The 20,652-nt window shown below is 40.2% G+C and overlaps 2 protein-coding genes across 4 annotated transcripts; both read right to left on the bottom strand.

Moving 5' to 3' along the window:
* Nucleotides 1-1,573: 1,573 nt before the first annotated feature.
* nbl1 (NBL1, DAN family BMP antagonist) lies at nt 1,574-9,521 on the bottom strand. Of its 3 annotated transcripts, none has more exons than XM_028807338.2 (4): nt 9,366-9,521; nt 7,878-8,078; nt 2,885-2,996; nt 1,574-2,387 (listed from the first exon to the last, which is right to left on the bottom strand). In XM_028807338.2, exons 2-4 carry the CDS (start codon nt 8,045-8,047, stop codon nt 2,163-2,165), a joined length of 507 nt encoding a protein of 168 aa, XP_028663171.1. In that variant the 5' UTR covers nt 8,048-8,078; nt 9,366-9,521; the 3' UTR covers nt 1,574-2,162. The 3 variants fall into 3 exon arrangements, with proteins under 3 accessions (XP_028663171.1, XP_028663172.1, XP_028663170.1); XM_028807339.2 differs by lacking the exon at nt 9,366-9,521 and adding an exon at nt 9,222-9,351; XM_028807337.2 differs by lacking the exon at nt 9,366-9,521 and adding an exon at nt 8,944-9,149.
* Nucleotides 9,522-12,802: 3,281 nt separating this feature from the next.
* micos10 (mitochondrial contact site and cristae organizing system subunit 10) lies at nt 12,803-20,293 on the bottom strand. Its single transcript, XM_028807336.2, has 4 exons — nt 20,158-20,293; nt 15,749-15,796; nt 14,638-14,747; nt 12,803-12,924 (listed from the first exon to the last, which is right to left on the bottom strand). The coding sequence occupies exons 1-4, from the start codon at nt 20,219-20,221 to the stop codon at nt 12,916-12,918; spliced, it is 231 nt and encodes a 76-aa protein (XP_028663169.1). The 5' UTR covers nt 20,222-20,293; the 3' UTR covers nt 12,803-12,915.
* Nucleotides 20,294-20,652: the final 359 nt, after the last annotated feature.

Raw genomic sequence — 20,652 nt, 5'->3', positions numbered from 1 at the left:
AATGGTGCTAATACTGAAAATAAGCTGGGCACAGAAAGCAACTAATGAAGTCTTAAGGAGAATGGATACATTGAAGTGTCTCCTGAAGGACATAGCAATAGGCAAGATGAAATATGCAGGACGTATAATGCATAGGTCAGGAAGAAAACTGCTGATGATTTTAAAGGGAAGAATGGATGGAAGTAGAGAAAGAGGAAGACCAAGGAGAACTTGGATGGAAGATGTCATTGAGTGGTTACAATTACGGAATTATGGCCTAATTAAGAGGCTAGCGGCGTATCACAGATCTTAGAGAGTCATGTCTGTTAATGCTCTGATAGAGGATGATGCTAAATAATAATAACAAAAACGTCAAGTTTCAAAGGAAGACTCTTGTTGCATACAAAAACACAGGCCGAGTTCGGGTTATCTTGATCTTGTTGTATCCTGCTGTAGGTAGCCTACTGTGCACTCTTAAAAAATAATGTTTTTTCAATGGCACTATATGGTTCTTTCCTCAGTTGTGAGGTTCCTCATACAACTATTGCTTGACCAAGTACCAGCCCATTCTGGAAAGGGTTCTTTACATATGAAGCTGGTTCTTTGTGCTTTAAAAAAACTTCCTAATATGTAGAAAACAACTCAAAGTTGCTTTATGGGTGTATGGTGGGCTACAGGACATTATCAGATTAAGAAAATTTGGTTTTAGCCTGTGTTACTGTACATATGCAGCAAGACCCATTGGCAGTTCACAAATCTGTTACTATCTAGTCATGGTTAAATAAAAAAATAATAATACATTTTATTCATATAGTGCCTTTCCTATGCTCAAGTTGTTTACTGTATGGAGCATGCTGCAGATCTATACAATGAAACTTCATGCAGATGGTTCCCCTATGGCATCACTCTGAAAAACCACTCAAATACCCTTATTTATTTATTTTTGTGTATTTGGTCCACTGTATTAATCCCCGAGGGGAGATTGTCTTTTCACACGACCTTTGGGGGTCAGTCATTGTACAGCACCCCTGGAGCAATTTTCAGGTTAAGGGCCTTGTTCAAGGGCCACAAGGAGTAGGATCCCTTTTGGTAGTAACGGGATTTGAACCAGCAACCTTCCAGATCCAACACAGATCCTTAGCCTCAGAGCTGCCACTCTGCCTATTTTAAGAAGGTACATTCAAATATTCTGTCTTGTCCACATATTAGGAACCTTTTCAAAGCAATTTCACATGCAAAGAACCTTTCCCAGAATGCAATGTTTCTTGGTCAAGCAGGGTTTCTGCAAGGAACCACACAACCTAGTAAAGTACAATGAAAGAACTGTTAATTTTGAGTGGGTGTGGGTTGGTTGCCAGTCCATCTTCTCACACCTACACCCGCATACAGAGCCAATTTATAATCACTAGTTGATGTAGCAAGCACTTACTCAGAATGTGGGATGAAATGAAGAGAACATGCATACTTCATGCAGAGGAATGGATTTGGATGAAGTGAGGCACCACGCTAACAACTGTTTTGTCCCCATAACCCCACCAGTCTTCTGTCCGTTTCAGCCCACACTCGTATGATTAAATCCAAGAGACAACAAGAATTTTTTAAAAAAGTGCAGACCAGTTTTATTCGTTTCCAGTCTGTATTTCCATACAGCCCTTTCATAATCCACTGAAGTGCTAACAGGTTTAATACTTTTTCATTCGGAATCATCTTTTTTTTAATTCGACCGAAAAACAAGATTATTTACAAGAGCAATGCATTGCACTAAAACGCATTTCATGGAAGTCATTCCTCCGCTTCTTGTGTGGCTCCTCCATTTGCTTACTGAGCAGAACGAGGAGAGACTCCGGGAGCGCCCAGACTAGCGGAGGAAGCGCTCGTGTTAGGAAGGTGCAGAACTGGTAACTGCGAGTGAAGCACAGCTGCCCTCTAGTGGTCATCTCCATATCGGCCTCGATTCGGCCAGGCTTACATAGCAAGATACACATTTACATCATATTCTATTATTATTTTTTAATCTTAACGGCGTAAATAAATGCTCCCATATTCTACCTATTTAACGAAGAGGCTTTCTATTCATAGCTAGCCCTCAATAGGTCTTTTAAGGGTGCGCGTAACAGGTTAACCTGCTAACGCACCCACTGAAGAGAGTCGGATGGCAGAAAAGGATGGAGGGTACGGGTGGTCTAATCACCTTGGTCATTCTCCTGGAGACGGTGCGGTTGCGCGTGCTCGTGCACGAAGGGCTCCATGGGAGTTTGGCTTATATCATCGGGATTGACGTACACATTGAAGAGCGAGGCTTCCTGGGCATTCTCTTTCCCACAGGACTGGCAGCTGCATTGCAGAATCTTCTCCACCAGCTTGTCTCGGCGGCTCATTTCTTTATTTCCTGGACACTCAAGTGTCACCTAAGAAAAGACAGCAAAGACACAATCTGTACTTTACTTATGATCAGGGCGTCGCTCTGTCTGGTCAGTAGTTCCTAATGAGCACAAGGCCAATTTGGCAGGCAGTGTGGTGCAGTGGTTATTGAAGCTATGGACAGATGGTTGTGGGTTTTGACACGGTATGACTTTGAACAAGTCACTTCACCTGCCTGTGCTCCAACTGGTAAAACAAAAAGAAACTTAACCAACTGCATCTCAAATGTAAATCACTTTGGATAAACTCTTTTGTAATTATTTTTGAATGATTAACACTGGTTAAAACATACAAAAAAATATACATGACAAATATTACCATAAGTCTCCCAATCAAGTAAAGGAACATAGAAGACGAGAAAAAAAATTTACATAACAAAGGTTGGGCTTTAGTGATTTTACATATGTACATGAAATGTCATTTCACAGGGGTGTTGACTGCTGAATTACAACAGGATGGCTTTAGACGGGCAACACATACTCACCACTTCCCACGTCGACTGCGCTGGCATACATGAATCACAGTGCACGAGGGACTCTGTGGACTGGGGGAAGGTGTTAGGAACGCTGTAGCTGAAGCACTGTCCCAAGCAGGCCCTATAAACAGACGCCGGGTCAGTGTTTCTCATATAAAATGACATACAGTAGACTACAATACATTAACACCTTGTAGCAACGCATATTACGTTCTGGGTAACACTTTAGTTTAAGTCCTGCAAAAATGCATACTCATTTACTCCTACGTAACAAGACCTTAACAGAAGCTTCCTTTGATCATCATAACACTTATAGAACATCAGTAAATTGGTTATTCATCTCTGTGCAGTGTGGCACATTGCCATTAATGTAAAATGACTTATTAATATGAAGGATTCACAGGTCTTCTACTAAATATGGAATATCAAGAGATATGTGTCTCAGTTAAGCCCACCTCAGACCACTCGAAAGTGACGCTTTGTTAGTCGGTCACATTGATGAGATGAACAAACACTTCACTGATGCTTTGTAAGTGTTATAAAGACCCAAAGAAGCGTTTGTTAGGGTCTTGTTACATTACTTGTTACAGTACCTAAACTAAAGTGTTGCCAAGTTCAGATGATTGATACACTTTTTATACAGAGTAGACAATGGGTTAGCACCTACAGGACCCTCCGTAATTTTTGGGGCAAAGACACATATTTCCTTGATTTACCCCTCTTCTCCACAGTCTAAACGTATAAATCAAACAATTCAGACGTGATTATAAAGTTTACTTCATAGACGTTCATTTAAGGGGATTTGTACACATTTTGGTCTCACCATGTAGAAATGACAACACTTTTTCCAAATGGTTCCCCCCATTTCAGGGCACCATACTCTTTGTGTCAAGTTGCGCCACAGATATTTGTGATTGCTCAGGTGGGTTTCATTGCTTCATAAGATACCTTGACTTGGTTCTACCCTTTGGAGTCTGTAGTTACCATTGTTCAATATGAGGACAAGAGCTGTGCCAATAAAGTCAAAGAAGCCATTATGAGACTGAGTAACAAGAATAAAAGTAAAACCTGAGGATTACCTAAATCAATTGTCTGGAATACCTTTAAGAAGAAAGAACACAGTGGTGAGCCCAGTAATCGCAAAGGGACTGGTCGGCCAAGGAAATCCTCCACTACTGATGACAGAAGAATCCTCACTATGGAAAAGAAAAAGCCTCAAATGCCTGTCTGACAGATGAGAAACAGACTTCAGGAGGCACTTGTGGATGTGACTATCTGCTGAAGACTTCATGAACAGAAACACAGAGGCCACACTGCAAGATGCAAACCACTAGTTAGCCACAAAAATAGGATGGCCAGATTAGAGTTTGCGAAAAAGGTACTTAAAAGAGAATGCAGACTTCAGGACAAAGGTCTTGTGGACAGATGAGACAAAGACGAACCTGTATCAGAGTGACAGCAACAGCAAAGTGTGGAGATGAAAAGGAGCTGCCTAAGAACCAAGGTCGACCACCTCATCTGTTAAACATTGTGGTGGGGGTGTTATGGCTTGGGCATGTATGGCTGCCACAGGTACTGGCACGCTTGTCTTCATTTGATGATGGAACTACTGACGGCAGGTTCTGAGGTGAAACATCTGCTAAAGTTCTAGAAAATGCCTCCAAACTCATGGGACGGCACTTCATCCTACAAGATAATGATTCCAAACTGCTGAGGCAACACAGGAGTTTTTCAAAACTAAAAAAATGGAAAATTCCTGAATGGCCTAGGCAGTCACCCGATTTAAATCCAATTCAGCTTGCCTTCAATATTCTGAAGAGAAAACCTAAGGGCACAAAACCCCAAAAACAAACCGAAGCTGAAAATGGCTGAATTAGAGGCTTGGCAGAGCATCAATAGAAAAGATACTCAGCACTTGATGATGTCTATGAATCCCAGACTTCAAATAGTCAATGCCAATTTTCTATCTATTTATCCATCCATCCATCCATCCTCTTCCGCTTATTCGAGGTCGGGTCGCGGGGGCAGCAGCTTGAGCAGAGATGCCCAGACTTCCCTCTCCCCGGCCACTTCTTCTAGCTCTTCTGGGGGAATCCCAAGGCGTTCCCAGGCCAGCCGAGAGACATAGTCCCTCCAGCGTGTCCTGGGTCTTCCCCGGGGCCTCCTCCCAGTTAGATGTGCCCAGAACACTTCACCAGGGAGGCGTCCAGGAGGCATCCTGAACAGATGCCCGAGCCACCTCATCTGACTCCTCTCGATGCGGAGGAATAGCGGCTCTACTCTGAGCCCTTCCCGGATGACTGAGCTTCTCACCCTATCTATTTATGTATTTATTTATTTAAAGAGCTTCTGTAAAAAGAAAATGCACCTTTGTGACAAATAAAGTTCTATCTATCTATCTATCTATCTATCTATCTATCTATCTATCTATCTATCTATCTATCTATCTATCTATCTATCTATCTATCTATCTACATGGCTGCTTTAATATAATGATCATTGCTATGTCTCAAACATTATGGTGCCTTGAAATGGGAGAACATGTAGAAAAAGTGTTGTCTTTTCTACATGATGTTCCCTTAAATGAAAGTCTGCAATGTAAACTTTAATCATGTTTAAATTGTTTGATTTGTAATTTTAAACTGTGGAGCAGAGGAGTAAATCAAAGAAAAATGTGTCTTTGTCTCAAACATTATGGAGGGCACTGTATACATTGATGAGCTCCTAGGCTCCTTCTTGATCACTTAAGTTTGCTGATGAATGGTGTCTGGTGAAGTCTAATGAGATATTTCATCTCAATCCAGATTTTCATGTGTAGCTCCTCGCTGATGGAATGAGCTGCCCACCTCCAACTGAACCTCTCACTCCCTCAGTTTGCTTAAGAAGTGTTTGAAGACTCTCTTGTTTGGTGAACTTCTGTTCAACTGATAATTCTTGTAACCAAGAAAAGTGTAACTCACTTGTATTTTATGCTAAGCTCTTCAGTTCTTATACTCAATTTTGTGCACTTGTCCTGTAACACTTGTTTCCCAAATACTCCCCCAGACTGATATTTGCTTAATTATGTTGACCTCTTTTGCAAGTCGCTTTGGCTAAAAAGCAAATAAATATACAGTGCATCCGGAAAGTATTCACAGCGCATCACTTTTTCCACCTTTTGTTATGTTACAGCCTTATTCCAAAATGGATTAAATTCATTTTTTTCCTCAGAATTCTACATACAACACCCCATAATGACAACGTGAAAAAAGTTTACTTGAGATTTTTGCAAATTTATTAAAAATAAAAAAACTGAGAAATCACACGTACATAAGTATTCACAGCCTTTGCTCAATACTTTGTCGATGCACCTTTGGCAGCAATTACAGCCTCAAGTCTTTTTGAATATGATGCCACAAGCTTGGCACACCTATCCTTGGCCAGTTTCGCCCATTCCTGTTTGCAGCACCTCTCAAGCTCCATCACGTTGGATGGGAAGCGTCAGTGCACAGCCATTTTAAGATCTCTCCAGAGAAGTTCAGTCGGATTCAAGTCTGGGCTCTGGCTGGGCCACTCAAGGACATTCACAGAGTTGTCCTGAAGCCACTCCTTTGATATCTTGGCTGTGTGCTTAGAGTCGTTGTTCTGCTGAAAGATGAACCATCGGCCCAGTCTGAGGTCAAGAGCACTCTGGAGCAGGTTTTCATCCAGGATGTCTCTGTACATTGCTGCAGTCATTTTTCCTATTATCCTGACTAGTCTCCCAGTCCCTGCTGCTGAAAAACATCCCCACAGCATGATGCTGCCACCACCATGCTTCACTGTAGGGATGGTATTGGCCTGGTGATGAGTGGTGCCTGGTTTCTTCCAAACGTGATGCCTGGCATTCACACCAAAGAGTTCAATCTTTGTCTCATCAGACCAGAGAATTTTCTTTCTCATGGTCTGAGAGTCCTTCAGGTGCCTTTTGGCAAACTCCAGGCGGGCTGCCATGTGCCTTTTACTAAGGAGTGGCTTCCGTCTGGCCACTCTGCCATACAGGCCTGATTGGTGGATTGCTGCAGAGATGGTTGTCCTTCTGGAAGGTTCTCCTCTCTCCATAGAGGACCTCTGGAGCTCTGACAGAGTGACCATCGGGTTCTTGGTCACCTCCCTGACTAAGGCCCTTCTCCCCCGATCACTCAGTTTAGATGGCCAGACAGCTCTAGGAAGAGTCCTAGTGGTTTCGAACTTCTTCCACTTATGGATGATAGCGGCCACTGTGCTCATTGGGACCTTCAAAGCAGCAGAAATTTTTCTGTAACCTTCCCCAGATTTGTGCATCGAGACAATCCTGTCTCGGAGGTCTACAGACAGTTCCTTTGACTTCATGCTTGGTTTGTGTTCTGACATGAACTGTCAACTGTGGGACCTTATATAGACAGGTGTGTGCCTTTCCAAATCATGTCCAATCAACTGAATTTACCACAGGTGGACTCCAATTAAGCTGCAGAAACATCTCAAGGATGATCAGGGGAAACAGGATGCACCTGAGCTCAATTTCGAGCTTCATGGCAAAGGTTGCGAATACTTATGTACATGTGCTTTCTCAACTTTTTTTATTTTTAATAAATTTGCAAAAACCTCAAGTAAACTTTTTTCACGTTGTCATTATGGGGTGTTGTGTGTAGAATTCTGAGGAAAAAAATGAATTTAATCCATTTTGGAATAAGGCTGTAACATAACAAAATGTGGAAAAAGTGATGCGCTGTGAATACTTTCCGGATGCACTGTAAGTGTAAACTAGACTCCCCTTCAAAAAAGGACTAGGTGTATAAAAGAGCACAGCTCATACTGGCCTCCTCTGTTGCACATCTGTGGTCATTTGTGTCAACTCCTGTTTCTGAGAGATTGGCACTCAAATAGATAAAAAGGACCAAAGGGTGTGACTAACAGCTCTGCTCTCCACTCTCTGTCCCCCAGGTCTTCTATGAGTCTCACTTGACTGGCATGGCTATGGTGAAACACTTGAGGTCACACTCACCTGTTCTGTATTGACTGTGACTCGCAGCCACTGTGGCCCACAATTTGGGTGATATTCTTCGCCTCACACCAAGCACTTTTGTCTGGAAAGAGTGCCAAACGATTAATGTGAGCTGGCGCTGCCAGACACAGGATGGGCAGCAGCCAGCTAATCACAATACAGCTCCACATCACGCAGGCAGCTACTTGTCGGATTTGAAACCTAAAAAACATAAATAAATAAATATAAGTACAAAGAAATTACCTGTCAGAAGCCAGGTTGCTATAGTGGGGCTGTGCACAGAGCCCAAGTAGATTTTTGTAAGGGTTGTACAACATCACCTCTAACCACAAGGGGGCAGTCAGGCTCCACGAGATGGTCTCGCAAAGGGTTCCAACAAACACCTCAGCACTTCAGTGCCAAACCAAACCCACAAAATCGACACAAAAGCAACGGAGAAAAAACCTCAAATGGGACGTGATTGAAGTGCGCAGATCCGCTCCGCTGAATGTCACAGATAAGCGGACGGCCATGATGCAAACCAACCCGTTACAGGCCCCTGGCCTGCAAGAAGCAGGAGGTGAATAAGATTCATTCCCCAAACAGCTTGAGGCTGGACACCACCCCCGACCCCCACCCCCCAAAAAAAACCCCACCTTCCTAATAAATGTGTGCAGTATGCCGAAATGATGTCAACCTGACCAGTGCCTGCGCAGATCGGAACAGACGATCGGTTGCTGGACTGTCGACCCCATTTCCCCGTTAACCAGGTGCGAACACCATTTGCCAAGGAATCGATCAAAGTGGTGCGATTAGCCAAAACTGGTCATTATTAAACGATGACTACTATTATCATTTTTAAATTGTTTTATAAACGCTTTGGATTCCTGCTGTATAGCGCCTTTCATCACAAGAAGTTACTTGCTGAAACTCCGCGGTACATACAAACACTGCCAATGTTGAACAAACTGGACGAGTACGGCAAAGCCAGCCAGCGGTCAAGTTGACAGCACTGGCCTCTCAGGCTGTCCAACGTCACTCGCGCACCCCCCTCGTGGAAGGGGAAAGCAGCAGGGCAACAGCGAACCTGGTTGCTGGGAAACATTCGGGCATCGAGTTGCTACTCCTTCAAGCGTCCGAACTGTCCGCATTTCCTTAGGGAAGAGTAAAAGGATCGGTGTCGGTCTGAGTCGAAGCGGTCGTTCAGACGGGACACACGATTTAGTAGCTTTCCGTCGGCTCCGATCGCTGCTCTCTCCTGCGTGCCGCGTTTCATTTCGGCTCAGTCCGAACGTGTGAGCCGCCAATTGAACCGCGCGCAGGCCAGCGGCTCGTCCAGGGTTCAATCGCGGAGGAACGTCTTACCTCGCCCTGCCCTACCCTTCCTAACCCATCCCAGCAGAGCCAAACAGTTTCGCTCCGCGCTACGGGACGCGGGATGGCAGATTGTCAGCTTAGAGCCACACCGATTAGCGGCTGTCCGTGCTGGAGAAGGACGGCGTCACTCACCGGCTCCCGAGAAGACAGATGCGCTCCGTCAGCGCTCGATTCCCGGCACACTGCGCTCCATTCGGTCGGGCGGGGAGGGAGAAGGAGGGCGGGGGAGGGCGGAGGGAGCGTCTCACCCCGGGCGCTGCGAGAGAGGCGCCGTGCACGGTTAGTGGTACCCACAGAGCCACCTCCTGCAAATATGGACATTACTTGGCACAGCAGCCCCACTTGGATAATTTGGAGGGAGGGGGGTGCAGACAATTAAAAAGGCAGCTGCTTCAGCGAATGATGAAAGGGGAAAGTAGCAAACGTGTTTCTTTTTAAACGTTTACGAGTAAAATCAGTATTAATAAAAACATCTCAATATTATCATTTACTTTTTTATCCACATCTGTTAGCTAGATCGACTTGCCACGGAGGGCAGATTTCTGTACCCCGCTGCGTGGCACTCAGTAACTTATGCTTCCTTTATTACAGAATTACATGTCTAGTATCGCACATTAGACATGAACACGTTTCAATATCGCCCGTTACATTTTCACCCTTCATCATGGGTTAGCACGGCTGGTTTACCGTTCTAGAGTTCTGGGTTCAAATCACGACCCAGGAACTGCTGTATGGAGTTTCCATGTTATCCCCATGTGTCGGTGGGTTCCCTTTGTCTCAATGATGTACGTGTTAGGCGAGATGGGGATTAGGCACCTGGTCCGTATGAGCGCGTTTGGGTGTGTGCCTTATAGTGGACTGGCATTTCATCCAGCGTTGGATCCTGTTTTACACCAATCCATAACCCAGAAACAGTGTGGCTGGAAGGTGGACTTCGCCATCCAAAAATCCGTTTGAATCCTTATCTTTCTTGTTAATTGGACATTCATTCATACTTTCACTATCAAAGTCCATTTTTTGCGAGCTAAAAAAGCGCAATCAGCTGAATGAGTACTGCTGTTTTAGTTTTTAACTTATGCCATAAAATAAGCATCTGCTTTATTATTTGATTTCACCTTTCACTAAACGTTTCTAGAGATTACCTGAAGTAGGCTCATTGCTGTCCACTCAGGATCAAAGTGTAACTCACTTGTACAAATCTTTTTACTGGTTTTTCAAATGAGTACTGGTCCAAATGACTTTCTTCTTTTCACTGTACCTGTACTTTATTGCTCTTTTAATTTTTACACAAAGCTCAATATTCATTCTGGCCTGCTCATTCCAACATCAGGGTGCCGAGAACTAGAGGGTATGCTGATGGCATCAAGCACCAAGTAAATACCAGCCCTGCCAAAACTCCCCAGGTCATTACATGGAAACACACACTGACTTAGGAAGGGCCGATTTTCAGTCCCTTGTGAGCTGCAATGGACTGGTGCTTTGCAAGGGTGGCTTCCTACCTTGTGCACAGTGGTGCCAGGTTAGTCTTCAGCTCCCAGTAACCCTGAATTTGATTAGGCAGATGTTCGTGTTGAAAGAAGCTGGAAACGGCAATTAGCTGTAGAAAAAACAAACCTGGACACTATGCAATGTCCAGAAGGACCATATAGAGACCATAATTCAAACCCAGTATTTGTGTGACAGTATAAAAAAAGTTAAGGACTGTAACATTGTCAATTAATGAGAGCTGCAGCAAACGTAACCAGTGTTTCATTTTTTTTTGTCATACACTGATGCAAAGTTCAAAAGAACATGGATTGCCTTAATGTGGATCATGTATTAAAAAAAAAAATGAATGTAGGAACAGCAGAAAAGTTACGCTTTACCTTACAACCTCTGGGATGTTCACTGTAGCTTCACCTTTATCACATCAGGTACACTTTTTTTTTTCTGCATGGGCTCCTTAAAATAGTCGCCCTCTATTAATAATAGATCCTCCAGCATGGACCTGGCACACGAGCAGCATTCCTGTCATTCCCAGAAGCTAAGGGGAGCTTATGTTCAAGTTGTAGCCAACATGCTTAATCTTCCCTAAATGATAAGTTCATGCAGAGCCCCTTTCTTTTACAGGAGGTAATGACAACACCATTTTGTAGTTGGGAGTTATTGCTAGATAAATCAATGCATTTACACTCAACATGTGCTAGGGTTTCTGGTTCAGGTGCATTACAGACATACAGCCAGGTCATCGAATGATCCCATATTGCAGAAGAATACACAACTCACTCTGAAGAACTGCAAACTTCAGTTGAAGTTAAAAACACTAGCAAGCTGAACAATGGGAAGAAACCCTTTCACTATTTTCTACTCATTGTTTTGCTGTTCACGCACTAAAAAGCACCTATAAGTGAACACTTCAGCATTCTTATTTAATATTTTAATACTTTTATAATACATGAAACCACTGGACAGCTTCACTACCTAACTCCACAAAGATTATTTTGGTCCTTAAATGTTCCAATAAAGTTTTCACTTTCTGAGAATCAGTTTCTACTTGCAAGACATTAATAGGGTTACAGGAAGGTTTTTAAAAAAGTTCATCAATAAGATTCCTTCTACCTTGGCACAGCATTTTTTATACAGCTTGTCTTGCAATAATGTTGCAGAAATAATCAAAAATGAAAATGCAAAACTACAAACTATACATATTACAGTAATATACATAGATAAGGCAGTAGTATAATCTGCTGCACTGAGGCTGAATGGTAATGGCAGACAGGAGGCAAAACTGTATCCAGATGCTTGGAGAAAATAACATTTTTTGTGTTTATAGACATTATACTGTCCTGTAAAACTGGCCACATATAAACACATTTTTTGTGTTTATAGACATTATACTGTCCTGTAAAACTGGCCATATGGTGACTGCAAATTGATGTTACCAAAACCAGAGATATACTTGTTACAGTCCTGCAATCTCAAACAAATGATAAAAATCTATTTACTCAAATGCACACCTTAGTTATTTAAAATAAATGCATTCCATTTTTGAACCTATGTTTTCCTTAGCAGGGACAAACGTTTTCAAATTTATGTGAACATTTAGTACTTTGCCTCTACAGGCAAATGCAGAAACCAGTTTTCAGCTGGGATGCAATACATACTTGTGATCAAAGTCCAGGAGTGAGTGAATGAATAATATTTTACCATGAAACATATACTGCTAATAATTTTTTGCTCAACACCTAGGTGCTCAAAATTCTGGGCCAAATACCAGGAGTCACAACACACAATTGACTGGTCATACTATAAATACATTTAAGACATACTTATTTGAGATCTATTACAACAAGTAAATATTGAAGTATGCATCTTTTAATAATGTTGTAAGTGTTCATGCAGAATACTTCGTATATATGTTTCATGGACTCTACGTTTCCTCTGCACCTTTGCTGACAGACCAAAGCAGAAACCTTAGTTAGCCAATTTAGGCAGCCCATTTCTACACCAATCTGAATTTACACAGTTTATTAAACAGTTATACCTTTATAGGCCCTCCCAACGTGGCCCAGTACATTGATGTACAAAACTATTTTTAGATATCTTTATTGACAATCAATAATAGAGTGGGTAAATGAGAAAAAAGGACAGAGCAAAAAGTGAAGAGTAGCAGCAAACTCCTGAGCATGCATCCACAGCCTCATTACTGCTCCTGTGAGAAACAGAAATAGTACAATTCAAATCGTTTTTAGGACAACCAAAACCCAGATTTTTGTTTTTTTTTAAACCTGCATTTCAATATAAATGTCAGCCCACCACAAATGTAGAAATGCAGCAGCCACTTCAAATGGCATAACATGTTAAACAAGTGCTTAGTTATACTATTCATCTCAGTGAGTCATTTAATTAACCTCAACACTTTGTAATTTAGGTGCATAATGTTCTATGTCCATGGACCATGACATCTGGGACCCACATGAAACCGATTAAAAATGATTTGGTCAAAGATCTTTAGCACTGTAAAGTTCAAGTTCTTGCTATGGAGGTGTTCATGAGATGGTCTGCAGTATAGTTCCAATTTATCCATCAAGTTGAGAAGTCCACCTTAACAGATTTTAATGATTAATTAAGAGAAAGCCTTTCAGATGTCCTGTACATTTTACATTTATTGACAATGGTCATTTGGCAATAGTCTTTAGGAGGACACAATCTTGGTAACATTAGGATAATCATTTTGCTTTGTATCATTTGTCTGGTTCACCAAGCATAAATTACAATTTAAATGCATTTTGTAAGCAAGCTGTGAGAGATGATACTTTGTCTCAAAAAAATGTCACAAGCAATGGAAGATGCAAGGTCAGTCAAACTATTAAAATCCACTTTAACTGCATCTGAACACAGCAATATGCTACAAAAACACAATTTAAATACTCTCCCTCAGTTAGGACTTATTAGTACAATAATAAATTACAACCTTTGCCATGATCTCTTCCCCGGTATAAAAAACTTGAAATTATTCACTAATGTGAGAAATGTCTGCTTAATACATTCAATATAGTTGGCAGCCATCTGTTGATAAAAAGGTGGGCATTCTTAAAAATTAAGAGGAAAAAAATACAAAAACTGTCAAAAATAACAATAAGAACATGCATTGTACATTAAGTACACAGTATACTGTGGATAATTAATGCTTGTGCACTGTGCTCCAAATTATTATGCAAGTGACGTATCAGTAGGATTTCACATTTGGTTTTTAGTTTACAAATGAAAGTTCATGATTGTTTTGTGTCTTAAGGAGGTTGTTCCACATTATTAGGCATGTCAGTTCTTATGCAATATGGGGAGAAAGAAAGATCTTTCTGAAGATGAAAAACACGAAATACTACAATGTCTTGCAAAAGGCTTGAAAATAATTGATATTTCACAAAAACCAAAGAGAGATTAAACTGTGACAAGATTTGTGCATGCATAACAACTGTGACATGCCCAATAATGTGGAACAACCTCCTTAAGTACGTTTCCTTTAATTAAGATCAGCTGGCAAACTAATGAACAAACCCATCCGAGATTGATCCCAGTTATCTAAAAAGACAGGAGACACAAAACAAGCAAGAAATTTACTTGAAAAACTAAACACCAAATGTTCATGTAACTGATACCCTACTGATTCATCACTTGCATAATAATTTGAAACAGTATATATGCGTTGCTCATCATAATTATTCTTTCCAGCTTTTGTAATTACTTTAATGTTTTAACAAGGTATCTGTAAAAATGCAACCAATAAAGATTATTAAGTTGTCTTTGATAACAAAATGTCATCAGAGGAATTCATCTGGATCACTCTTATGAGCTAATCAATAAAAGTATACTGGCTGCCCACAATGTACTATTAGATGAAAAAGGTAAATCACACTCATTATACCTTAACAAATTTTCCATGCAGTAGATAGGGAGCCTGAAAATCATGCTGGCAGTTGGAGTATGCCATTCCAATCCCCATTCCTGAGCCAAAGGCAATAGGCCATGTACGTCCTGGAACAGACAAGACAGTGACTTGCATTATAACAGATTTCTGGATTTGGTCAACAATTTTGAGTTAAAGTAGATAAGCTCACTGATCAGGACATCATGCAGTGGTAACTTGTTGAATGTTGATTAGTACATGTAAGTAAGATAATTTACTATGTTCTGTATGCATGTCAAAACTGACCTTAGAAACCTTATAAAACATCTGTCAATTTCTTGAAACGAATAGAATCCATTTGGAATTTGTGAATTTCCCATTGGGATTAATAAAGTATCTATCTATCTATCTATCTATCTATCTATCTATCTATCTATCTATCTATCTATCACTTGCTTACATTCATGAAATAAAACTGGCCATATGGGGCTTGTGTATTCAGTCAATTTAAAAACAAAAGTCAAAGTAATAATGAAATTTACAGTTGTACCTTAAAGTACAAAGATTAAAAATTGTCCCATTAACTCAGTATATTGCCAAATGCATACTATAGCTATTATATAAGCATTAATATGGTTAAACCGACTATACATGTAACTATCAAAAACAGTATTTATGAAACCATATTTAAAAGTGATGGTTTAAAACAAATGTGCAAATAACTAAGTGTGTAACCTTACAATTTAAAATGCTAACATTAATGTTGATGACTGCTGACAAAATATCAACATCTGTGTCTACTTTTAAGTCTATGGTACAGCGTTCCCCTTTCTAAGTTATGTCAGCTTGCAAGGATGCAACAGCACATAATAATTATTCTTGATTCCTTTAGCACATTAGATTTTCTCAGAAAAGGCACTGATCTAATACCCAGTCATGTATTTGACACTGTACCTTCCAGCAAAGCATGTACAAAAACATTTTAGTCTATTCATACCTAGTGATGTGGAGATTTGTTAAAATGTTCAGCTACAAAAAGAGACTACAAAACAATTTTCATTATTGTAAAGATATGTCTGACTTAATACTGCAGCATACCAAACACTTTGCTGCATTTGTATATACTTACGTTTGAAGAAAATGACAGAAAAAACTATACCTAACCCCAAGCCAGCTCCTGTTAATAAAAAACAAATAGCAATTGATTAACAAGTTACCCCAGACAATATGGGAAACTTATGGAGAAAAAGTAACCAACACCTACATAACTGTCAAAAATAAAAATCAATTAGCTGTTTTGACCACTATTGTTGTATATCCCAGGGGGCCCCACAGAACTTCACCAATTCAAAACTGGTTAGCAATGTGCTGGCGTCATCTGTCTGCAAAGTCACTCAACACTAATAAGCACTCACTGTCTGAAGGAATGTTTCAGTCTGGTAAATACAATGACCTTTGCACCGTAATATTTTAAAACAACACCTGGCTGCCAGACAAGGTTCATTAACATGGCTTTCCCACCCATTCACTGCATGGGAGGCTCAGCTGTGCATGTTCAACCAGCTGTTAGGCTCAGCATCACAAACAGATTTTTCATATTTCACAAAAACATGCAGAAATAATAAAACATAAAAGTGAAATTATTTTCCCTTAAACAGACCAGTCTCATTTAACAAGTGTATTTCACTGCTCCAAGCAATGGGAAATGTCCAAGGTTTGGATAAAACAATCAAAAAACAGCTGGATAACCAAGCAGAATAAACTTATTTTTTTCCAAGGCACACTCTGAAGTGGAACTAGAAGGCCAGAACTGCCCTCTGCCAAATACTGGCATCTTCCTATTATGTACAAATAATCACTGCTGCTGGCAGGAAGATGCACTGCACCTAAACCAATTAACTGTGCAGATTCCTCAAAGAACTGCCAAGCGAAAATGGAAAAGAAAAATCTTTCAGACTGCCCCGGGCAGGTCAGTGGATTGGTGCAGTAAGTCTAAACTTTGAATTTAACAAAAACCAGCACCTGCTCACCTAGAGAAGCTCTCCCTGCCAAGGAAGCAGCTAGAGACAGTGGCCTACATTGCTTCTAAAAATCACTGTTTTTCCACTGGTGGATTTACTTTACTTTCGCATGAATGGCATGTAAAGTGACTATGACATTTTTCAACCTATTACACCCTGTATATCCTCCTTTTATCTGGCAAATATAGTTAAATTAATACCTTTAAAACCAGATTTCATAAAAGTACTTTTACACAATCTGTATGATACATGAACTTAACATCTTGACCTCAAGCGTTGTCTACACTATCATGATGAATATGTCTAAATGTACTTACTGGCTGTTTGTCATCTGCTAGGGGATGATCATTACTGAAGTCCTTATACTGTATGGCTTTAATATTTGTTTGAGTTACACCAGATTAAATGTTAAATTTAATTCAAAATACTACCTGGTGATGTTTTGCAATGTGCCCCAAAATTACTAGGTGAGCTACTTTAAAATGATTTTAAAAACAGTACAACACCTTCTAAAATCAGAATATTAATATGCATTGTGGAAACATCCATTTAGTAAGTTTCATTTACTGCAAAAATGTAAAATGCTTGGAAACACAGTAACATTCTAACTTTAAATGCCAAATATGTGTCGGGAACTAATTACACTGCATGAACCAGTAAAAAAGATTTTCTTGACATTTCAAGACTACCATAAGCAGAGGAATCTGCTTAAACATATTTTACAATGCAATTAATATAACCTGATTTTTAACCTAATCTGTTTACGGTAACCAATTGTTTCATGTTGAAAATGATCGGAAGTTGAAGACTATACTGCAACCAGTGGGCAGAAGGCAGCAACCTGGATTGGGCAGCTATGCTACATTAAATCAGCATTCATTCATGCCTAACTAATTTATAGCTGCCAATTAACTTACTGCACATTTGGGATATGGTAAGAAGATCCACACAGACATGGTAAATGTGCAAACTGCACACAGAGCAGGATTCAATCTGCTGAACCATTGAAGCAATGTCACCATTCAACCACTGCACCATTCCTGTAAGTAACCAGCAAGCACACAATTTTTGTTTTATCTAACTAGCGGTGGTGTGCTGGGGAGGCAGCATTAAGAAGAAAGACGCCTCACGCCTGGACAAACTGGTGAGGAAGGCAGGCTCTATTGTTGGCATGGAGCTAGACAGTTTGACATCTGTGGCAGAGCGACGGGCGCTCAGCAGGCTCCTATCAATTATGGAGAATCCACTGCATCCACTAAACAGGATCATCTCCAGACAGAGGAGCAGCTTCAACGACAGACTGCTGTCACTGTCCTGCTCCACTGACAGACTGAGGAGATCGTTCCTCCCCCAAACTATGTGACTTTTCAATTCCACCCGGGGGGGGGGGGGGGGGGGGGGTAAACGTTAACATTATATAAAGTTCTTGTCTGTTTTTACCTGCATTATTATCAATCTTTAATTTAATATTGTTTTTTGTATCAGTAAGGTGCTGCTGGAGTATGTGAATTTCCCCTTGGGGTTAATAAAGTATCTATCTATCTATGGAAATGTTACATAATATACCCTGGAAAAAAATCCTGAATCACTGATGACTCTTGTTGAACACACTATGTCTAACAAATTCACAGTTACAAATGCCATGTTTAAAAAAAAAAAAAAAAAAATTACCGACTTTTCCTGATGACAAGCTTCAGGGTTTTTAGAATCAATTTATTCCGCAGGGTAGAGTCACTTCCCTGTTGGGGCCACACTTTTCCAACATCTGCAGAATTTCACGGGTCTTCAACAGCCAATTTTGTGGTTCTATTACTCTTTGGTATTAAAGAAAAATATCCCACAGAGAATGTTCTGTATTTCTGTGCAATGCAAAATGTTTAGCCAAAGTAAATAATGTTTATGCAAAATTGCATTTTAACATTATTCTTTAAAGACCCTAACACAGACCTTAAAAAAACAAATCAGTTGATACTGATGAATACAACTGAAGGTAATAAACTAACACTCCGTTTTTCCTTGAATCTGCAAGCCCAACCATAGCAAAACCTGAATTAAAAATGTGAATGATTAATAACACATTTAAGAGAACCTATTCACTGTTGGTAATAAATGTGACAGCCATCTTTTAAGAACAAATTTAATTTTGTTTCAAAACTCACCTCTTTTCTCTTGCACTTTAACTATACCTGTAACTGTAACTGTACTGTACTGTCATACTGCTAATCTGCTAGGGAATATCTTGTAAATAAATTCGATTTACTTATGTAAACTCACGTTTGTTTCGTGCAATGTTTTTGAAAGCAGTTGCATTTTATTTTCTTATGTATTTGTGTTGCACTATAAAGTAATTTTGTGATGTTTTCTTATAGGTAGGAAGCTTTATAAAAACAAAGATTCATCATAAACACAGGAGGTCACCTCAGATGCTAAGAACATTTGCTACCATGAAGTTCTAATATTTGAATGATCATTGGATATGTTTTACTGTAAAGCTGTCTGTCCTACTTGTAGGCCTTTTAAAACAGAGATACTGGTTTCAGTGTTGAGTTATAAAATTTATGTCCTTCAGTTGTATAAACACATGACAAGAATATATTTGCTGACATCCTAATACTACAACAAAAAATGAAATATTAACTTATTTTGGTCATGTCTGATAATAATGAAAAAGACAAAAACAAACCTAAGGGGCAGGGTTAACACTACAAGAAAATGGGTAACTGCAGTCTTGTGGGAATATACAGTGCTAATAAGGCACTGAAAATGAAATCTGCCATACAACAAGCAAAAGTGAAATTACTAAAATGATGGTCACCTGCGGCAGATTTGGACTTGCAGATTAGTATGAACGGTTCACCTAAAGAACATTAGGGATCTCGGTGTATTGAGAAAGAATAGTCTTACCGGGCACTTTTTACAGGGGATAGGTACCAACCTGGTAAGTTTACTGCATATCTAACCTAAAAGTATTTACTACTTAGTTAACCAATAAAAGGTGTCATTTTACTTGACTTCTCACTACTGAACAGAATCAAGTAATAAATATGACAAACAAGACGATAAAAATGCGCAAACGTGATTATTAAAAGAAACCAGAGCACAGCCTTAGTATACAAGACATACTAATTTAAAGATAACAATGAATGTGAGAGTGTATTGCTATCCTAGTTGTAAAACGGTGCTCTAACCCTGCCAACAACGTGGTTGAATATTCTTACACAAGGTCTTTACGGACTAAAAAAATGCTGAGGGGTTTTTAAAAGACATTCCTTCAAACTTTAAACAAAACAAGCTACAGTAATATAAATATATGGAATTATAATTCGCGTCTGCTCAAATTACCAAAATTTACAACGGTTTACCTATAATGGTTATATGTCCCTAGTCAGGCCGAGGTCATGCCTGCCTACACAGAGAGGCTGAACGATCGTATTCCAAGTTACTTCTTCAATCCTTAAACAAACAAACTAGAGTAAGATTAGTACATGCCACCATAATTCGCTTCGACTCTAATTACCAAGTTTTACGACGCTATCTGCAAGACAGCGATCCCACTTCCTACTCAGCTCTCCTTCAGACATCTTGTCAACTTAATCTCGCGAGATTTCCAGCTGTCCGGGTGAAGATCATACGAGATGTGTAGTAATTTTCTGGGCAGTATCGCGACAAGCTACTAGTGTGGGCGGTGCTATGATTGGTAGGAGAGCGGGCGGGGTCGTGTAAGGGCCCTCGTCTCAAATATTCAGATTGAGTTTCGGCTATTTGTGGACGTGAATGTTTCACAGCAGCCGCCAGCCAGGCTAAAGAGCGACTAGCAGTTTCTAACACTGAGGCGACTTAGTATAATTTAGAGATACTTTTTACCTTCCTTGAATTATGTGATCTCAAATGCTGGCAAACGTTGCCCACGCTACATATACAGTATTTTCAATCCACCATTAAAACGTCTTCGAATATTTGTTACCTTTTCCATGGTGGCAATGAGGTAGCGGGTCCAGAAATATTATCATTA

The sequence above is a fragment of the Erpetoichthys calabaricus genome, chromosome 8, assembly GCF_900747795.2.
Source record: "Erpetoichthys calabaricus chromosome 8, fErpCal1.3, whole genome shotgun sequence".
NCBI lineage: Eukaryota > Metazoa > Chordata > Cladistia > Polypteriformes > Polypteridae > Erpetoichthys > Erpetoichthys calabaricus.
The sequence above is the reverse complement of the archived record's forward strand: the minus strand, read 5'-3'. Positions and strand labels throughout refer to the sequence as shown.

What these genes read in the sequence shown, in the direction of transcription:
- nbl1 (XM_028807337.2), bottom strand. Translation starts at nt 8,969, where the DNA reads ATGCCCGAATGTTTCCCAGCAACCAG. An exon ending in GAATGTTTCCCAGCAACCAG is followed by an intron (nt 8,079 to 8,943) that starts GTTCGCTGTTGC and finishes TATGTTTTTTAG; the next exon opens with GTTTCAAATCCGACAAGTAG. An exon ending in CGCAGTCGACGTGGGAAGTG is followed by an intron (nt 2,388 to 2,884) that starts GTGAGTATGTGT and finishes GTCTTTTCTTAG; the next exon opens with GTGACACTTGAGTGTCCAGG.
- micos10 (XM_028807336.2), bottom strand. Translation starts at nt 20,221, where the DNA reads ATGTCTGAAGGAGAGCTGAGTAGGAAGTGGGATCGCTGTCTTGCAGAT. An exon ending in AGATAGCGTCGTAAAACTTG is followed by an intron (nt 15,797 to 20,157) that starts GTAATTAGAGTC and finishes TTTTATTAACAG; the next exon opens with GAGCTGGCTTGGGGTTAGGT. An exon ending in TTCTGTCATTTTCTTCAAAC is followed by an intron (nt 14,748 to 15,748) that starts GTAAGTATATAC and finishes TGTCTGTTCCAG; the next exon opens with GACGTACATGGCCTATTGCC.